We start from the raw sequence: 17,500 nt of genomic DNA, 5'->3' as shown, positions 1-17,500 counted from the left end.
ATTTAGCCACAATTAGCTATTCTTTGAATGTGCTCTAAGGTACCTCGCAACTTCTGCCTCATGGCGATCATAAAGTTCATAGACATCAAGGGGTAGTTGTTCTTTGCCCTTTTCTTGAAGGATATTATTAAGTTCATCGATGGCTTCATAGATGAGATCTTTCAGTTCACGAGTATATGGGTTAAGGTCTAGAGGCACATTTTTGGATGGCTTCCTCTTAAAAAGGCCATCAGTGTGCTGACCAAGACAATAGAGACGATCTGAGTTCTCGACAAGTTTTAAGTACTGTATTACTTTTCTCATTTCTTCTACTGGGTTCTGCTTGAGGTGCTCGTAATGTATTATGTGAATATCCTCTGGTTTGCTATGCGTCAGCCAGTCCATATAGAAGTCTCTCCACAACTGAATCTTCAAGGAAACAAACTCTGCCCAGCCTATTAAAAAGAAAAGAAAAGAAATAATAATTGGAGACATCCAAGTCAGACTACAAATCATATACCAAATAAATGAAGGTTGATTTAATTTTGCACAATTATATCAACCTCATAAAGACAGCCAAAATTTGCTCAATTCATCATGAACATACTTTTTTCCTCAGTCCAAATAAAAACAAAATACTAGCACAAACCAACGGAAACTTGAACAAAGCTTTATACCTTTTCCTACAAAGTGTGCCTTGGGAGCATAACCCGTGTGGCCACCAACATCCAAGTGCCGGTGGGATATGAGAGCTTTGAATGGATTGCGGATGATCAACACACCCTGATGACTCAACTCATCCATGTGATTCTGGTTTATCTGAAGAGAGAAAATTATTTTATAGTAGATGATTTAATTAAGCAGTCTGGGGTCATTTCTACTTAGTATGAAAACACTTGCAAGTTTGTTTGTTTTCCTAATTTATAATCCCTTGCAATTTCCTTTGAAACTGGCTTCATTTTCATATAGTGGTACTGAAAATTCAAGTAAATGAAATAATTATGAAAATGGTCATATTAATGTTATTTAATCTAATAAAGTGCCACATTATGTAATATATGACCTTAGTCTCCTTGTGATAAATTGCACCATTATCTAGGTCAACACCTCCAAGATCATCCATGTTCAAAGCAATTTTCTATATATGTATATATTATGCATACTTACAGTTCCATACAAAATATATAGTAAAAATATATATCAAAAGTATCAGGATATGATTAAAATTATATCCTTTGTCTCGTGTTATTATTCTTCAGATATAAAAGTGTAATTTCTTACCCTCTGCTCATGTGGTAGTTTCATAGCATCTCCTGTTGTGTATCCATGGCTTTTTTGCAGAATTGTCATGCCGGAGTTGTACATAACACCTTCACCATACATTCCTAGAATAGATACTTGCAATGTAAATACTGTATAATGTTCCTCAGCATTTTTTACTTTTGAAGTGTCTGTCTCCCTGCAATGATTATATTGCATCTCTGTTCTATTATTCTAGTGCCATAGTTATATTACAAATTAAATCTAAAACACAATAAAAAAACTAAAAATGAAAATAATAATAATAATAAAAAATAGAAAAAAATAATCCTTTTGATATTTAACTTCTAATAAAAAAGTGTTCTCAGAGATTACAAGGACAATAGTAATATCATGAAACAAATATAAAAATACAGAGAAAACTATGGTTACATTACCTTTTCTTATCAGTGAGCTGTCATCATAAAGGGATCCGGTAAAGATGCCTGTTGCTCCCTCAATCAAATACCTGTTAGAGTACAAAATTAAGATCATATAATCTTCTAAACATGTCATTCTCATGGTTTATATTTTGTGAGAATACTGAAAGGAACAGTCATTTTTAGAAACATATCTTTGGACAAGGTTACATCCTCCTTATGGTATGAAATCACTTGAAATGAAATGCACTGTAAAAGCTTTTTTATAAGACCACTGAAACTTTAAAAACTTTGTCCCCCTCTCATCACAATACTTTACCATAGTACTGCTTGACCTTTGATATCAAGCACATTTATTTGTTTAAAACATTCAACATTGTTTTGCAAACTGTTACACTAACTAAAACTACATTTGCAAAACCAGATGTTTTATTACTAAATACTGCTAATGCAGTTAGATACTGCTCATTTCTTTATTGTATGAATGAATTTCACTTTTGTATTACAGCCTAAATGTTTCTTTGTTTCCTTATCACAACTTTTCCTGATACTTTCAAACTTCAAATGCATTTCATATTTTGTAACATACACTGATAATCATGTAATGCACAGCACTTAATATATTGCAACAGCCAATATTCATATTGTGTCTACATCTTATTGAAGGTGGCACACAATTTTAAATCTCTCCCAGGAACAATGCATATCAGCCTGAGCATTATTTATGTCCAAGTAACATCCACATTCAGCCATTTACAAACCTAATCCACGTATTGCCAGAAGATGGGAAAGAGGCAAGAGCTCTGGTAGGTAAGGACTCTGGTGGTCTGAAGGAGTTGCTGTAGTTGGCACAGGCCCTGTGGTTTGCCCATGGGTAGTGGGTCCTGCAAGGTAATTCTTTGTTAGGAAGTGCTTATTATGGAAAGAACACCCATGGAAGGCAAAGTGAAAAATTGTTTGATCTACATCTAATTACCTCACAAAAATTATATATTCCAATTATAAATTGCTGATGTAGGTATAAGCATACTGACCAACAAAAAAATGTAAGTTTTCAATTAACTTAAAATAAATATTCCTTAAAAAAACACACAGATAATAATCCTTACAAGTTATGGAAAATTTTATACTGCGGAAGCCAAGCTGTTGGCATTGTCTTCTTCAGCGAAATAGGGAATCGGACAGTCTTCTGGGGGGTGGAGACCAGCTCCTCGCCTCCACCGGGTCGTGCCACCACCTGGTTCTTCGCTCGTAACTGTTCGATGTAAGCCTTCTCTTGCATAGCTCGTAGCTGAGGGGGTTGAAGTGTGTTTTACCATATTTTTTTAAAAGAAACATACTCAGATATTCATCAAAAGGATTTATGGTGAGGAGATAAAGATAACAAGTGAGCATGAGAGGGCCACGAATATAAACCCAAGCTTACTTTCGTGACTCGCTGTTCCATTTCCTTCTTCTCCTTCGGTGACATGCGATCTATGAGCTTCTTTTGCCCTGCCGTTAACTTGTAGCCATGTTGCAGGGCTGTCAGGGCAGTTTCCTGTGCCTTCATGACGTGCTCTGCTGCCTTCTCCTTGGTACGGGGCACATCCATGGCATCCTTGGAATGCGGAGATGGGGTCAATAAGGAGAAAGGAGGAAGACACGGGAGTAGGAGAAATGAGTGAGACACAGGGATAAAAGAAAGAGAAATGAGGGAGATAGAGAAATAAGGAATAAGAGGAGGAAGAATGGGAAAGAGACGGAAAAAGAAAAGAATGGAAAGTAGGAGATAAATGATGAAGAGAGAGAGAAATGAGGAGAATGAGGAGAAAAAATATAGGAGAAGACGGGAAAATGGGGTAAAGGGGAGGAGGAAAGCATTACATAAAAGATATACAGAACAACAACAACAAACAGACAACTTTAAAATGCACCAACAAATAGAGCCACAACCCTCAAGAGTGCCAGCCCGAAGACCAACTCACCTGCGCAAATCGTGCCACGGGATCCTGCGCGCTGGAGCCCCCTCCTGCAGGAGCTCTCTGGCGGTGCTCCCCCCCGGGCCTCACCACCTCCTGCACGTGTCCTACGCCGGTGTCCTGCGGGTGGGGAGGGAGGGAGGGGGTTAGCCCTTCAGCGACCAAGTGTGTGTGTACATATATGTGTACACACTGGTTTGTATAAATACATGTGTGTACATTTGTGTGTATGCGTGTATGTATGTGCGAGTATGCATGTATGTATGTACATACAGATGTATGTATACGATATATGTATACATGTATGTATACAGTGTATGTATACATGTATACTAATACTAATATGCTATACTAACACATGTATACATGGGTGTATATATGTATACTTGTATGTAACATGTACATATACATATATGTGCACTTGTATACATGTGCATGCACATGTATACATGTACAAATAATACATATGTATAAATGTTTGTATGTGTACATGAGCATGTCCCTGCTCACGCGTGTGTACACGTCAAGACGCGCGCACGCACCTTAGCGTCTCTGCCCGCCTCCGGATGCTCCAGCACGGGCAGGTTGAACGCCCCCGGGGCCGCCGCCGCCGCCGCAGGGGTCTCCGCGGGGGCGCCCCTCGGAGTCTCCTCGGGGGGCAGCTCCCCCCGGGAGGCCCCCCCGCCCGCCGAGGGCCCCGCCGCCAGGGGCTTCGGGGCCGTGTAGTCGTCCTCCTCTTGGTGGATCCTGCGAAGGACGTGCGGGGGGGCGCGGGGTGAGAAGGGGGCGGGGTGCGGCGTGAGGGCCAGCGCCAGGAGGGACAGCGCCGCCCCCGTGATGAGACCCACCAGGGCGCGCCGGCCCCCGGGGCGTCGACCAAGGCAGCACAGCCGCATCATGCCTGGAACGAGAGAGAAGAGTCAACAGGAGCTCGCCCAGACGTCTCAAGAAGCGCGTGGCACACTGCGAGGAATCATTCGAGCCTCGCTTTGTCTTCCTTTCTTTCTCTGACCCTTTTTTTTTCTTTCTTTCTTTCTCTGGCCCTTCCTTTTCTTCCTTTCCTTCTCTAACCCTTTTTTTCTTTCTTTCTTTCTCTGGCCCTTCCTTTTCTTCCTTTCTTTCTCTGACCCTTCTTTTTCTTCCTTTCTTTCTCTGACCCTTCTTATTCTTCCTCACTTTCTCTGACCCTTCTTTTTCTTCCTTCCTTTCTCTGACCCTTCTTTTTCTTACCTTCTTTCTTTGACCCTTCTTTCTTATTTCTCATTTTTATCTCCAACTGTCTCCGTCATACGAACATTCTTTACCTGCTTAAACGTTATAGATAGATCGATAACCAGGTAGATCCATGCATACACACATACATATATTAATAGGTAGATATATATATATATAGGATACAGATAAACAGACAGACAGAGAGACACAGGTAGGTAGATAGATAGATAAACAGATATATATACACAAAATGATAAATAGACCGATAGACAGACAGACAGAGACACAAGGATCTGTAAACGACAGAAATACCCCCCCCCAAAAAAAAAAAAAATAATAATAATAAAAATAAAAATAAATAATAATAAAAAAATAAAAAATAAAAAAATAAAATAACAAATAAATAAATAATAAACAAATAAATAAACAAAAAAAAACATAACGTACAAACCTCCACCTCAACCGCCCGCCCACCCCGCCCGTCAGAACCTCCTTAACGCGCCCATTCCTCCACCGCCTGTCACTGCCGGATTACTCCACTGTCACTCCCGGACTAGGACAAGGTCACGCCCGCGACCGGAGGACGTGAGAAATGCGCGGAGGGGGAGGTGGAGGGAGAGGAGGAGGAGGAGGGAGAGGAGGAGGTGGAGGAGGGAGGGGAGGAGGGGGAGGGGGGGGGGGGGGGAAAGGGGTAGCGCGTTTCCGACTGCGAGGCAAGACCCTTCCGTGGCTTGAACGTCGGTATGCATCAGGCTTAAGAAGAGAGGGGGTTGAGAAGCAAAATAACGCGGCTGGATGTGTGCGTGCGTGTGTGTGTGCGTCCGTTCGTTGCGTGCGTTTAAGTGTGTGTGCGTGCGTTTAAGTGTGTGTGCGTGCGTTTAAGTGTGTGCGTGCGTGCGTGCGTGCTTGCGTGCATGCGTTTGCGTGTATGTGTGTGCACGCGCATGTGTCTCCGCATCCCAGTCCGTCAGCCTGGCACACGCGCGCGCCCGCCCAAGCGTCCATCCGGAAACAAACAAATCCCCCTTCGCACATCCGAGACGTCCTCCCACGCGCGGAGCCAAAGCAGACTATCATGAGCCAAGGCTACGCGGAGACAAGGCTACGCGGGCACAACGAGGGCACGAAACAAGACCCCTGGACGCGGAGCAAGTGCCAGAGAGCGCGGGAAAGGCACCGTGCCAGGGCGAGAGATCGGGGCACAAAAAAAATAAATGACAAGAGCCCCGGAAAGGCAGCCCGGTGAAATGCCGAGAGTAAATGCGGAAGGAAAGCGAAATTGCGAGGTCCACGAAAGGGGAAAAAGAGAGACCGGGAAGAAGGACGAGTCAGAGGAATGGCGCGGATGAGAAAAGAATGTGCATTAATAAAAAAGGAGGGGGAGGGGAGGGGGAGGGAGGGAGGAACAGGGAGGGAGGGAGAGGGGGAGGGAAGGAGGAACAGAGAAGGAGGGAGAGGGGGAGGGAAGGAGGAACAGGGAGGGGGGGAGAGGGGGAGGGAGGAAGGGAGAGGGAGAGGAAAAGGTAAGGAGGGAGAGGGAGGGAGGGAGGGAGGGAGAGAGAGAGGGGGAGAGAGAGGGAGAGGGAGAGAGAGGGAGAGGGAAGGAGGGAGAGGGAGAGAGAAGAGAGACAGATAAGACAGGACACAAACAGACAGAGAGATAGCCAGGACAGACAGGACAGAAAAAACAGAGGGGAGAGCAGAGACATCAAACAAACAAACACATTAATGGAGATGATCAGAGGAACAACACAAAAATCTATAAAGATAAAAAAATAAAAAATAAATAAAAAATAAAAAAATAATAAAAAAAAATCTAAAAAAAGAAAAATCTAGAAAGATAAAAAATATATATATAATAAAAAATCTAAAAAAAGAAATTCAACAAATTAAAATGCCCGCACCCTGTCAACGGAAACCACCCCCGTCCTGTGACCGCGACCGGGCAGCAGCGGGCGGTGCCAGCCGACGCCGCCAAAACAAAACCCGAAAGAGGAAAGACCCGACGACGCCGACCACCACTTCCCTTCCTCTCCGTCTCCCTTCGAACCGGAAGCGCCGCGGAGAGAGGGAGAGGGAGAGAGAAGAGAAAAAGAAAGAGAGAGTGGAGAGAGAAAAAGGAGAATTAGAAAGAGAGAGAAAAGGAGAAAAATAAAGAGAAAAGGAGAAAAAAAGAGAAAGAGAGAGTGGAGAGAGAAACAGAGAAAGAGAGAGAAAAGGAGAAAGAGAGAGAAAAGGAGAAAGAGAGAGAAAAGGAGAAAGAGAGAGAAAAGGAGAAAGAGAGAGAAAAGGAGAAAGAGAGAAAAGGAGAAAGAGAGAGAAAAGGAGAGAGAGTAAGAAACAAAGAAAGAAACAAAGAAAGAAAGAGAGGGAGAGCGACCAACAGCCCTCGATGATTCACGGAGAAAATGGCGAGGATTCAAAAAAAAACCCGGGATGAATTTTTCCCACAACGATTTTCCCCGGGGAGGCGGGACGGCGACAGGAGGGGGGGGGCGGCGACAGGAGGAGGAGGGGGTGGCAACAGGAGGTGGAGGAGGAGGAGGAGGAGGAGGGGACGAGGAGGAGGAGGAGGAGGCAACAGGAGGAGGGGGAGGGGGAGGCAGCAGGAGGAGGAGGAGGAGGAGGCAACAGGAGGAGGAGGAGGAGGAGGAGGAGGAGGGTGGGGGGCGGCGACCGACAGCCAACAGGGTCTTCACGATGTTTGGTGGGGAGTGTGAGGAGGGGGGGAGAAGGGGGTGGCAACAGGAGGAGGAGGAGGGGAGGGGGTGGCAACAGGAGGAGGAGGGGAGGGGGTGGGTAGGACGGTGGATAGGAGGGGGGGGGCGGCGACAGGAGGAGGAGGGGAGGGGAGGGGTGGCAACAGGAGGAGGAGGAGGAGGAGGAGGAGGAGGAGGAGGAGGAGGGTGTGTGGGTAGGGCAGTGGATAGGAGGGTGTGTGGGTAGGGCAGTGGATAGGAGGGTGTGTGGGTAGGGCAGTGGATAGGAGGGTGTGTGGGTAGGGCAGTGGATAGAAGGGGGGGTAGGGTAGTGGATAGGAGGGGGTGGTAGGGCAGTGGATAGGAGGGTGTGTGGGTAGGGCAGTGGATAGGAGGGTATGTGGGTAGGGCAGTGGATAGGAGGGTGTGTGGGTAGGGCAGTGGATAGGAGGGTGTGTGGGTAGGGCAGTGGATAGAAGGGGGGGTAGGGTAGTGGATAGGAGGGGGGTAGGACAGTGGATAGGAGGAGGTGGAGCAGTGGATAGGAGGGGGTAGGGCAGTGGATAGGAGGAGGTGGAGCAGTGGATAGGAGGGGGTAGGGCAGTGGATAGGAGGAGGTGGAGCAGTGGATAGGAGGGGGTAGGGCAGTGGATAGGAGGTGGAGCAGTGGATAGGAGGGGGTAGGGCAGTGGATAGGAGGAGGTGGAGCAGTGGATAGGAGGGGGTAGGGCAGTGGATAGGAGGTGGAGCAGTGGATAGGAGGGGGTAGGGCAGTGGATAGGAGGAGGTGGAGCAGTGGATAGGAGGAGGTGGAGCAGTGGATAGGAGGGGGTAGGGCAGTGGATAGGAGGTGGAGCAGTGGATAGGAGGGGGTAGGGCAGTGGATAGGAGGAGGTGGAGCAGTGGATAGGAGGGGGTAGGGCAGTGGATAGGAAGGGGTGGGGGTAGGATAAGGGGGGTTGGAAGGCAAGTTGGGTAAAGAGAGAGGGGTAAGGGCATGATGATAAGAGGGGTCAGTGAGCACGGAAATCCAGGAAAGAAGGGGGGGGGGGAGTGAACGGAAAGGAAACAAGATAAGAAGATTGGAGGAGGAGAGGGAGGGAGGAAGGAGGAGGGTGAACGGAAGGAAACGAGATAAGAAGATGGGAGAGGGAGGAGGAGAAGGAGAGGGGGAGGGTGAACGGAAGGAAACAAGATAAGAAGATTGGAGGAGGAGAGGGAGGGAGGGAGGGAGGAGGGTGAATGGAAGGAAACAAGATAAAAAAGTGGGAGGAGGAGGAAGAGGGTGAACTGAAAGGAAACGAGATAAGAAGATGGGAGGAGGAGAGGGAGGGAGGGATGGAGGAGGAGGGTGAACGGAAAGGAAACAAGATAAGAAGATGAGAGAGGGAGGAGGAGAAGGAGACGGAGGAGGGTGAACGGAAGGAAACAAGATAAGAAGATTGGAGGAGGAAAGGGAGGGAGAGAGAGAAGGAGGAGGAGGGTGAACGGAAAGGAAACGAGATAAGATGGGAGAAGGAGGAGAGGGAGAGAGTGAGGAGGAGGGTGAACGGAAGGAAACAAGATAAGAAGATTGGAGGAGGAGAGGGAGGGAGGGAGGGAGGGAGGGAGGGAGGGAGGGAGGAGGAGGGTGAACGGAAAGGAAACGAGATAAGAAGAAGGAAGGAGGAGAAGGAGAAGGAGGGTGAACGGAAGGAAACAAGATAAAAAGATGGGAGAAGGATGAGAGGGAGGAGAGGGAGGAGAGGGAGAAGGCGAAGGAAGAGGGTGAACGGAAGGAAACAAGATAAGATGGGATGCAATGCGAGAGGGGGCGGGGAAGGGCGGAGGGGGAAGCATTAAGTAGGGGGATGTAAGACACAAAGGGAGTTATAGGGAGTTAGGAGGGGATGGTTAGCTGGGGGAGGAGGGCTTGGAGGCGATGGTTAGGGGGGGGGAGGGGGAGGGCGGCCGCTGAGTGAATCCCCAGGCGAGAGAGTGTGGGCGGCAGGAAGGCTGTCGTTTCCCTAACTAATCCATCTTTGCAAAGCGGATTAAATCGAGACACGCACGCAGCCCGGACGTCCCGCGAAAGAGGCCCGTCTCTTTGGCGAACAGGAGGTGGAGGAGGAGGAGGAGGAGGAGGAGGAGGAGGAGGAGGAGGAGGAGGAGGAGGAGGAGGAGGAGGAGGAGGAGGAGGAGGAGGAGGAGGAGGAATGGGAGGAGGAGGAATGGGAGGAGGAGGAGGAATGGGAAGAGGAGGAGGAGGAGGAGGGGGGGAGAAGAGGAGGAGGAGGACAATGATGACGACGAGAACAAGATGATGAAGTAAAAGAAGAAACAGAAGTAAAAAAAGAAACAGAAGAAGAAGAAAAATAAAATAAAACGAAGGAAAAGAAGTATAAAAAAGAAAAACAAAAAAAGGAGAAAAAGAAAAAAATGGAGGAAATCCCCCATCCTCCCCTTGTGCCTGCCTCCCCAACTCGGGCACGATCCCCGCCGACGTGCGAGGGAGGGAAGCGAGGCCCCCTCCTCTCTCTCGCCGGCGCAGGAACCACGGATCGGCCGCGCGCTGTCGTGCCCTTACACCCTCCAATCCCTCACGCCCCTTCTCCTGGTGGTGGTGGTGGGGGGGAAGGGGGGGAGGGAGGAGGGTTAAAAATGCATCCCGAAAACCCTTCTCCTCCTGCTGGGGAAGGAAGGAGGAGGGAGGGAGGAGGGGTAAAATTGAGTCCCGATAGCCCTTCTCCTCCTGCTGGGGGGGAAGGAAGGAAGGGGGAGGGAGGAGGGGTAAAACTGCGTCCCTCAAGCCCCTTCTCCTCCTGCTGGGGAAGGAAGGAGGAGGGAGGGAAGAGGGGTAAAACTGCGTCCCTCAAGCTCCTTCTCCTCCTGCTGGGGGGGAAGGAAGGAGGAGGGAGGGAGGAGGGGTGAAATTGCGTCCCGATAGCCCTTCTCCTCCTGCTGGGGAAGGAAGGAGGAGGGAGGGAAGAGGGGTAAAACTGCGTCCCTCAAGCCCTTCTCCTCCTGCTGGGGAAGGAAGGAAGGGGGAGGGAGGAGGGGTAAAACTGCGTCCCTCAAGCCCTTCTCCTCCTGCTGGGGAAGGAAGGAAGGGGGAGGGAGGAGGGGTAAAACTGCGTCCCTCAAGCCCCTTCTCCTCCTGCTGGGGAAGGAAGGAGGAGGGAGGGAGGAGGGGTAAAACTGCGTCCCGATAGCCCTTCTCCTCCTGCTGGGGAAGGAAGGAGGAGGGAGGGAAGAGGGGTAAAATTGCGTCCCTCAAGCTCCTTCTCCTCCTGCTGGGGGGGAAGGAAGGAGGAGGGAGGGAGGAGGGGTAAAATTGCGTCCCGAAAGGCCTTCTCCTCCTGCTGGGGAAGGAAGAGGGAGGGAGGAGGGGTAAAACTGCGACCCTCAAGCCCCTTCTCCTCCTGCTGGGGAAGGAGGAGGGGGTAAAATTGCGTCCCTCAAGCCCTTCTCCTCCTGCTGGGGAAGGAAGGAAGGAGGGAGGGAGGAAGGGGTAAAACTGCGTCCCTCAAGCCCTTCTCCTCCTGCTGGGGAAGGAAGGAAGGAGGAGGGAGGGAGGAGGGGTAAAACTGCGTCCCGATAGCCCTTCTCCTCCTGCTGGGGAAGGAGGGAGGAGGGAGGGAGGGAGGAGGGGTAAAATTGCGTCCCTCAAGCCCCTTCTCCTCCTGCTGGGGAAGGAAGGAGGGAGGGAGGGAGGAGGGGTAAAACTGCGTCCCTCAAGCCCTTCTCCTCCTGCTGGGGAAGGAAGGAGGGAGGGAGGGAGGAGGGGTAAAAATGCGTCCCTCAAGCCCCTTCTCCTCCTGCTGGGGGAGAAGGAAGGGGGATAGGGAGGAGGGGTAAAATTGCGTCCCTCAAGCCCCTTCTCCTCCTGCTGGGGAAGGAAGGAGGGAGGGAGGGAGGAGGGGTAAAACTGCGTCCCTCAAGCCCTTCTCCTCCTGCTGGGGAAGGAAGGAGGGAGGGAGGGAGGAGGGGTAAAATTGCGTCCCGATAGCCCCTTCTCCTCCTGTTGGGGAAGGAAGGGGGAGGGAGGGAGGAGGGGTAAAAAGGAAGGAGGAGGAAGGGAGGAGGGGGGGTAAAATTGCGTCCCGATAGCCCTTCTCCTCCTGCTGGGGAAGGAAGGAGGGAGGGAGGGAGGAGGGGTAAAATTGCGTCCCTCAAGCCCCTTCTCCTCCTGCTGGGGAAGGAAGGAGGGAGGGAGGGAGGAGGGGTAAAACTGCGTCCCGATAGCCCTTCTCCTCCTGCTGGGGAAGGAAGGAGGGAGGGAGGGAGGAGGGGTAAAAATGCGTCCCTCAAGCCCCTTCTCCTCCTGCTGGGGGAGAAGGAAGGGGGATAGGGAGGAGGGGTAAAATTGCGTCCCTCAATCCCTTCTCCTCCTGCTGCAGAAGGAAGGAGGAGGAGGGGAGGAAGGGGGGTAAAATTGCGTCTCGCGAAGCAGCTCCCAAGTGTTTATGGATCGTGATTTCGCCCCGGGCGGTGATGGGCGGTTTAGTCCTCCTCGTCTGGAATCTTCCTTCTTCGGGCCGGCGTCGCTGCGTTTGTTCTCGGGGATTTAATGCGGTGCGGCGGGCCGGGGATCGACGCTTTGCTTGTTCTTCGGGGATTCATGCGGTGTGGTGAACCGAGATCCGAAATGGTCTACTCTTGTTAATTTTTTCCCCTTTTTTCTGATTTTACTCTTTATTTACTTTCCAGTATCCTTTTTTTTCGTCTTTTCCTTATCTTACTTTTCTTTATTTTCCTGGAGTATCGTAAATGGTAAGCGCCATTGGTTACTCTTGTTCATTCTTTCCCTTGTGCATGCCTCCCCAACTCAGGCACGATCCCCGCCGACGTGCGAGGGAAGCGAGGCCCCCTCCTCTCTCTCGCCGGCGCAGGAACCACGGATCGGCCGCGCGCTGTCGTGCCCTTACCCTCAATCCCGATAGCCCCTTCTCCTCCTGCTGGGGATGGAAGGAAGGAAGGAGGGAAGAGGGGTGAAATTGCGTCCCGATAGCCCTTCTCCTCCTGGTGGGGGGGAAGGGGGGTAAAATTGCGTCCCGAAAGGCTTTCTTCTCCTGCTGGGGGGGGAGGGAGGGGGGTAAAACTGCGTCCCGATAGCCCTTCTCCTGTTGGGGAAGGAAGGAAGAGGGAGGGAGGAGGGGGAGGAGGAGGGGGAGGAGGAGGAGGGGGAGGAGGAGGGGGAGGAGGAGGAGGAGGACGATGATGACGACGAGAACAAGATGAAGAAGAAGAAGTAAAAGAAGAAACAGAAGTAAAAAAAAGAAATAGAATAAGTAAAAAAAAAAGAAACAGAAGAAAAATGAAATAAAACGAAGAAAAAGAAGTATAAAAAAGAAAAAAGAAAAAGAGAAAGAAAAACAGAAGAAAAAGAAAAAGAGGAGGAAATCCCCCATCCTCCCCTTGTGCCTGCCTCCCCAACTCAGGCTCGATCCCCGCCGACGTGCGAGGGAAGCGAGGCCCCCTCTTCTCGCCGGCGCAGGAACCACGGATCGGCCGCGCGCTGTCGTGCCCTTACCCTCAATCCCGAAAGTGGTGGTGGTGGGGGGAGGAAGGGGGGGGAGGAGGAGGGAAGGGAGGAGGGGTAAAACTGCGCCCCGATAGCCCCTTCTCCTCCTGGTGGGGGGGAAGGGAGGGGGGCAAAACTGCGTCCCGAAAGGCCTTCTTCTCCTGTTGGGGAAGGAAGGAAGGAGGGAGGGAGGAGGGGTAAAACTGCGTCCCTCAAGCCCCTTCTCCTCCTGCTGGGGAAGGAAGGAAGGGGGAGGGAGGAAGGGAAGGAGGGGGTAAAACTGCGTCCCTCAAGCCCCTTCTCCTCTTGCTGGGGAAGGAAGGAAGGGGGGGGGGGGAGGGAAGAGGGGTAAAACTGCGTCCCTCAAGCCCCTTCTCCTCCTGTTGGGGAAGGAAGGAGGAGGGAGGGAGGAGGGGTAAAACTGCGTCCCTCAAGCCCCTTCTCCTCCTGCTGGGGAAGGAGGAGGGAGGGAGGAGGGGTAAAACTGCGTCCCTCAAGCCCCTTCTCCTCCTGTTGGGGAAGGAAGGAGGAGGAAGGGAGGAGGGGTAAAACTGCGTCCCTCAAGCCCCTTCTCCTCCTGCTGGGGAAGGAGGAGGGAGGGAGGAGGGGTAAAACTGCGTCCCTCAAGCCCCTTCTCCTCCTGCTGGGGAAGGAAGGAGGAAGGAGGGAGGAGGGGTAAAACTGCGTCCCTCAAGCCCCTTCTCCTCCTACTGGGGAAGGAAGGAGGAGGGAGGGAGGAGGGGTAAAACTGCGTCCCGATAGCCCCTTCTCCTCCTGCTGGGGGGGAAGGAAGGGAGGAGGGTAAAACTGCGTCCCTCAATCCCCTTCTCCTCCTGCTGGGGAAGGAAGGAGGAGGGAGGGAGGGAGGAAGGGGGGTAAAATTGCGTCTCGCGAAGGAGCTCCCAAGTGTTTATGGATCGTGATATCAGTCCCGGGCGGTGATGGGCGGTTTAGTCCTCCTCGTCTGGAATCTTCCTTCGTGCGGGCGTCGCTGTGTTTGTTCTCGGGGATTTAATGCTGCGTGGCGGGCCGGGGATCGACGCTTTGCTTGTTCTTCGGGGATTAACGCGGTGTGGTGAACCGAGAACCGAAATGGTTTACTCTTGTTAATTTTTTTCCATTTTTTTTTCTTATTTTACTCTTTATTTACTTTCCAGTATCCTTTTTTCGTCTTTTCTTTATCTTACTTTTCTTTATTTTCCTGGAGTATCGTAAATGGTAAGCGCCATTGGCTACTCATGTTTATTCTTTTCCTTTTTTCGTTTTTTTTTCTTATTTTCCTTTTTCTTTACTTTCCAAAATCAACGTAGATGGTAAGCGCCATTGTTTATTTTTTTCCCGTTTTCGTCTTTTCCTTATTTTCCCTCTCTTTATTCTCCAGAAACCCCGTTTACTCTTGTTATTTTCTTTTCCTTACTTTCCTCAAGCACCGTAAATGCTAAGCGCCACATGTTCACACAAGAAGGAAAAAAAAAGAAAGAAGTATGAATCAACTGTCATTTTCTCCGTGATTTACTACGCGACTCCGAGCCAGAATTCCCCTCCTGCCATCGCGGACGACAAACAGACAAATTCACTCTCGTCGCCGCAACTGTTCCCTCGCCGCAAAAAAACCCTAGTAACGGAGAACTAAATTACAATAATAATCATAATAATAATCATAATCATAAAACTTCCGGTGGCGTTTGCGAGCCGCTTTCATGAGTGCGTTTGTCATCGTGACGGCGAGTTCCATTGCCTCCTAGACGCGTAATGGGGGCTCGCGGGGATGGGTGCCTGGCTCTGTTAGTTTGTCTGTCTGTCTGTCTGTCTGTCTGTCTGTGTCTTTCTTCTCTCTCTCTCTCTCTCTGTCTCTGTCTCTCTCTCTCTCTTTACCTCTCTCCTCCTCCTCCTTCACACTCACACACACACACACACACACACACACACACACACACATGCACACACTTCATTCTTTCCCGGTTCCATCTTTATGGTCGTAAATTAACAATAATAATAATAATAATAATAACAACAATAATAATAATAATAAAAATAATTTATTAATTATCATTCCTTCACCACGGACCTCTCCAAAGCCCTTACCCCGACTCAAGCCTGAAACCGATAAACCATAACCGTAAAACCAACACCAAACTTTCCATCTCCATCGCGATAACGCACCGGCCTCGATCGCCAATAAAATCGAAGCCAGAATGAGCGTTTAAAAAAAAAATTAATAATAATAACAGCAATAAATCTTAGATGATGGGGCCGGGGAAGACTGCAGAGGCCCTGTTAACAGCCTCGTTATCCATAAACAGTGCAATGACTCTGATTTCCGGAGAGGGGGGAGGGGGAAGGGGAAGGGGGGAAGGGGGGTAGGAGAGAGGGAGATAAGGAGGAAGGGAAGAGAGAAGTGAAAGAGATGAGAGATGAGGGAGGGAGGAAGTTAGGAAAGAAGTGAAAGAGATGAGAGATGAGGAGGGGAGGAAGGGAGAGGGGGAGGGAGAAAGGGAGAGGAGGGAGGGAGATAGGGAGTGAGAGGAAGAAGGGAGAAGGGAGAGGGGGCGGATGGAAAGAGATGAGAGATCAGTGGAGTAGACGAATGGAAATAATAGGAAGCCGCACAGAGAGAGGAGAGGAGAGGGGAGCGGAGAAGAGAGCGAGAGCGAAAACGAGCAATTTCTATCTTCGTATCTTCATCTTGTTTATCTCCCACTCTTTTCTCGTCTTCTCCTCTCCTTTGACCTTCTCTCTCTACTCTTCCCACCCCTCCCCACTTCCTCCATCCATCACCTCCTTCCTCTCCTTACTTCCCCTTTCCTTCCCTTTCCCTTACTCCCCTTATCTTCTCCCTCATTCCCCCTCGTCTCCCGCCCTTTCCGTCCCTCCACCCCTCCCTTACCTACTTTTCCTGCCTACTTCTTAACCTCCCAACCCCCCTACCTCCCTCACTCCCTCCCTACCTTCTAATAGTCTATCTATCTATCTATCTACCTCCCTCCCTGCCTCCCAACGTGTTCGGATGTGTAAACGGATACGTAAAAAAAAAACATTTGGCCAGTCAGTTATCAAAATGAATGCGAGCGAGCGTGCGTGCGTGCGTGCGTGCGGGCGTGCGGGCGAGATGCGTGGGTGCAAACAGCGCAACATGCACATATATATGTTAATCCTGAGAGAGCGTAATCTCCCGTCTCGAAGTCAGTGTGTAAAAGTGACATCCTAACGGCAAAAGAGACCTAAACCGCAACGGCAGATGAAAATACCAGAAAATGCTAAAGTGTAACAGTCGCTCGCTGTCAAACGCCGGCTGACAGGTGTGATTTGGGATGAGTGACAGGTGAGGGGACGGGGTGGGGGGGGGGGAGAGGGAAGGAGGGAGGGAGGGAGGGGAGGGAGAGAGGGAGAGGGGATGGATGGGGGGAGAGGGAGAAGGGGGGAGGGGGGGAGAGGAGGGAGGGAGGGAAGGGAAGGGAAGGAGGGAGGGGAGGCAGGGAGAGAGAGAGAGAGGAGAGGAGAGAGAGAGAGAGAGAGAGAGAGAGAGAGAGAGAGAGAGAGAGAGAGAGAGAGAGAGAGAGAGAGAGAGAGAGAGAGAGAGAGAGAGAGAGAGACGGAGGGAGAGGAGGGGGGGGGGGAGGTGGTGAGATGTACCTGCCTTTATCATATTCTTTGTTTAACTATCTCTGTGTCTGATGCTGTTCTCTTTTTTTCTCTCTCTTCTTCCCCTGTTCGTCCATTCGTTCTCATTCTACCATTTCCCCCCTCTCTCTTTTCTATTCTTCTCTTCTCCCTTCTTTTCCTTTATCTCTTCACACTTGTTCATTTCCTTTTCTGTTTTTTCGTCTCCTTCACCTACATTTCCCCCTTCCTTCCCTCCTCCTCTTCATCCATCTCTTCCTCTGTCTCCTCTTCCTCTTCCCCTTCTCTCCCTCCCATCCACCTCTGTTTCCCATTCCCCATCTTTCTCCCTTTCCTCCATGTCGTTCTTCCACTCTCTCTCATTCCTCTCTCACCTAGTTTCCTATCTTTCTTATCCATCTTTATTTCTTTACTCTCCCCCATTTCTTCCTTCTATTTCTCCCTCCCCAATTTCATCCCCTCATCCTCAGCTATCTCTAATTCCCCCTTCGCATATTTCTTCCCTTTTCCCCTCCCAAATTTCTTCCTTCCTTTCTCCTCCCCATATCTCTTATCATTTCCCTCTTTCTCCTTCTCCATATTTCTTCCCTTCCTTCCCCTTCTCCCCTTAATTTCTTTCCTCACCTTCCCCCTCCCCATATTTCTTCCCTTCCATATCCCCTCTCCCTTCCCTATTTCTTCCCTTTCTTCCCCATCCCATATTTCTTCTCTCCTTCCCCCTCCCCACCCATTTCTTTCCCTTCCTTTCTCCTCCCCATACTTCTCATCTATCTCCCTCTTCTCCCACTCTCCATATTTCTTCCCTTTCTTCCGCCTACCCATATTTCTTTTCCCCACCTTCCC

The 17,500-nt window shown here is 50.1% G+C and overlaps 1 protein-coding gene across 3 annotated transcripts in view; it reads right to left on the bottom strand.

Moving 5' to 3' along the window:
* Positions 1 to 17,500, bottom strand: part of LOC113813498 (uncharacterized) — a 125,566-nt gene that overhangs the window by 2,384 nt on the left and 105,682 nt on the right. For all 3 annotated transcript variants that reach the window (XM_070113755.1, XM_070113756.1, XM_070113757.1), the window contains 9 exons: positions 4,162 to 4,520; positions 3,626 to 3,739; positions 3,085 to 3,258; positions 2,768 to 2,949; positions 2,420 to 2,542; positions 1,677 to 1,747; positions 1,261 to 1,364; positions 657 to 798; positions 1 to 434 (listed from right to left, as the gene is read on the bottom strand). The exon at positions 1 to 434 is cut by the window's left edge and continues 2,384 nt beyond it. In XM_070113755.1, the coding sequence (XP_069969856.1) occupies positions 13 to 434; positions 657 to 798; positions 1,261 to 1,364; positions 1,677 to 1,747; positions 2,420 to 2,542; positions 2,768 to 2,949; positions 3,085 to 3,258; positions 3,626 to 3,739; positions 4,162 to 4,520 (1,691 nt within the window). In that variant the 3' untranslated portion in view covers positions 1 to 12. The remainder of the gene's footprint in view (positions 435 to 656; positions 799 to 1,260; positions 1,365 to 1,676; positions 1,748 to 2,419; positions 2,543 to 2,767; positions 2,950 to 3,084; positions 3,259 to 3,625; positions 3,740 to 4,161; positions 4,521 to 17,500) is intronic.

This window comes from Penaeus vannamei, chromosome 34 (genome assembly GCF_042767895.1).
Source record: "Penaeus vannamei isolate JL-2024 chromosome 34, ASM4276789v1, whole genome shotgun sequence".
NCBI lineage: Eukaryota > Metazoa > Arthropoda > Malacostraca > Decapoda > Penaeidae > Penaeus > Penaeus vannamei.
This window is presented reverse-complemented; position numbering and strand designations above follow the sequence as displayed.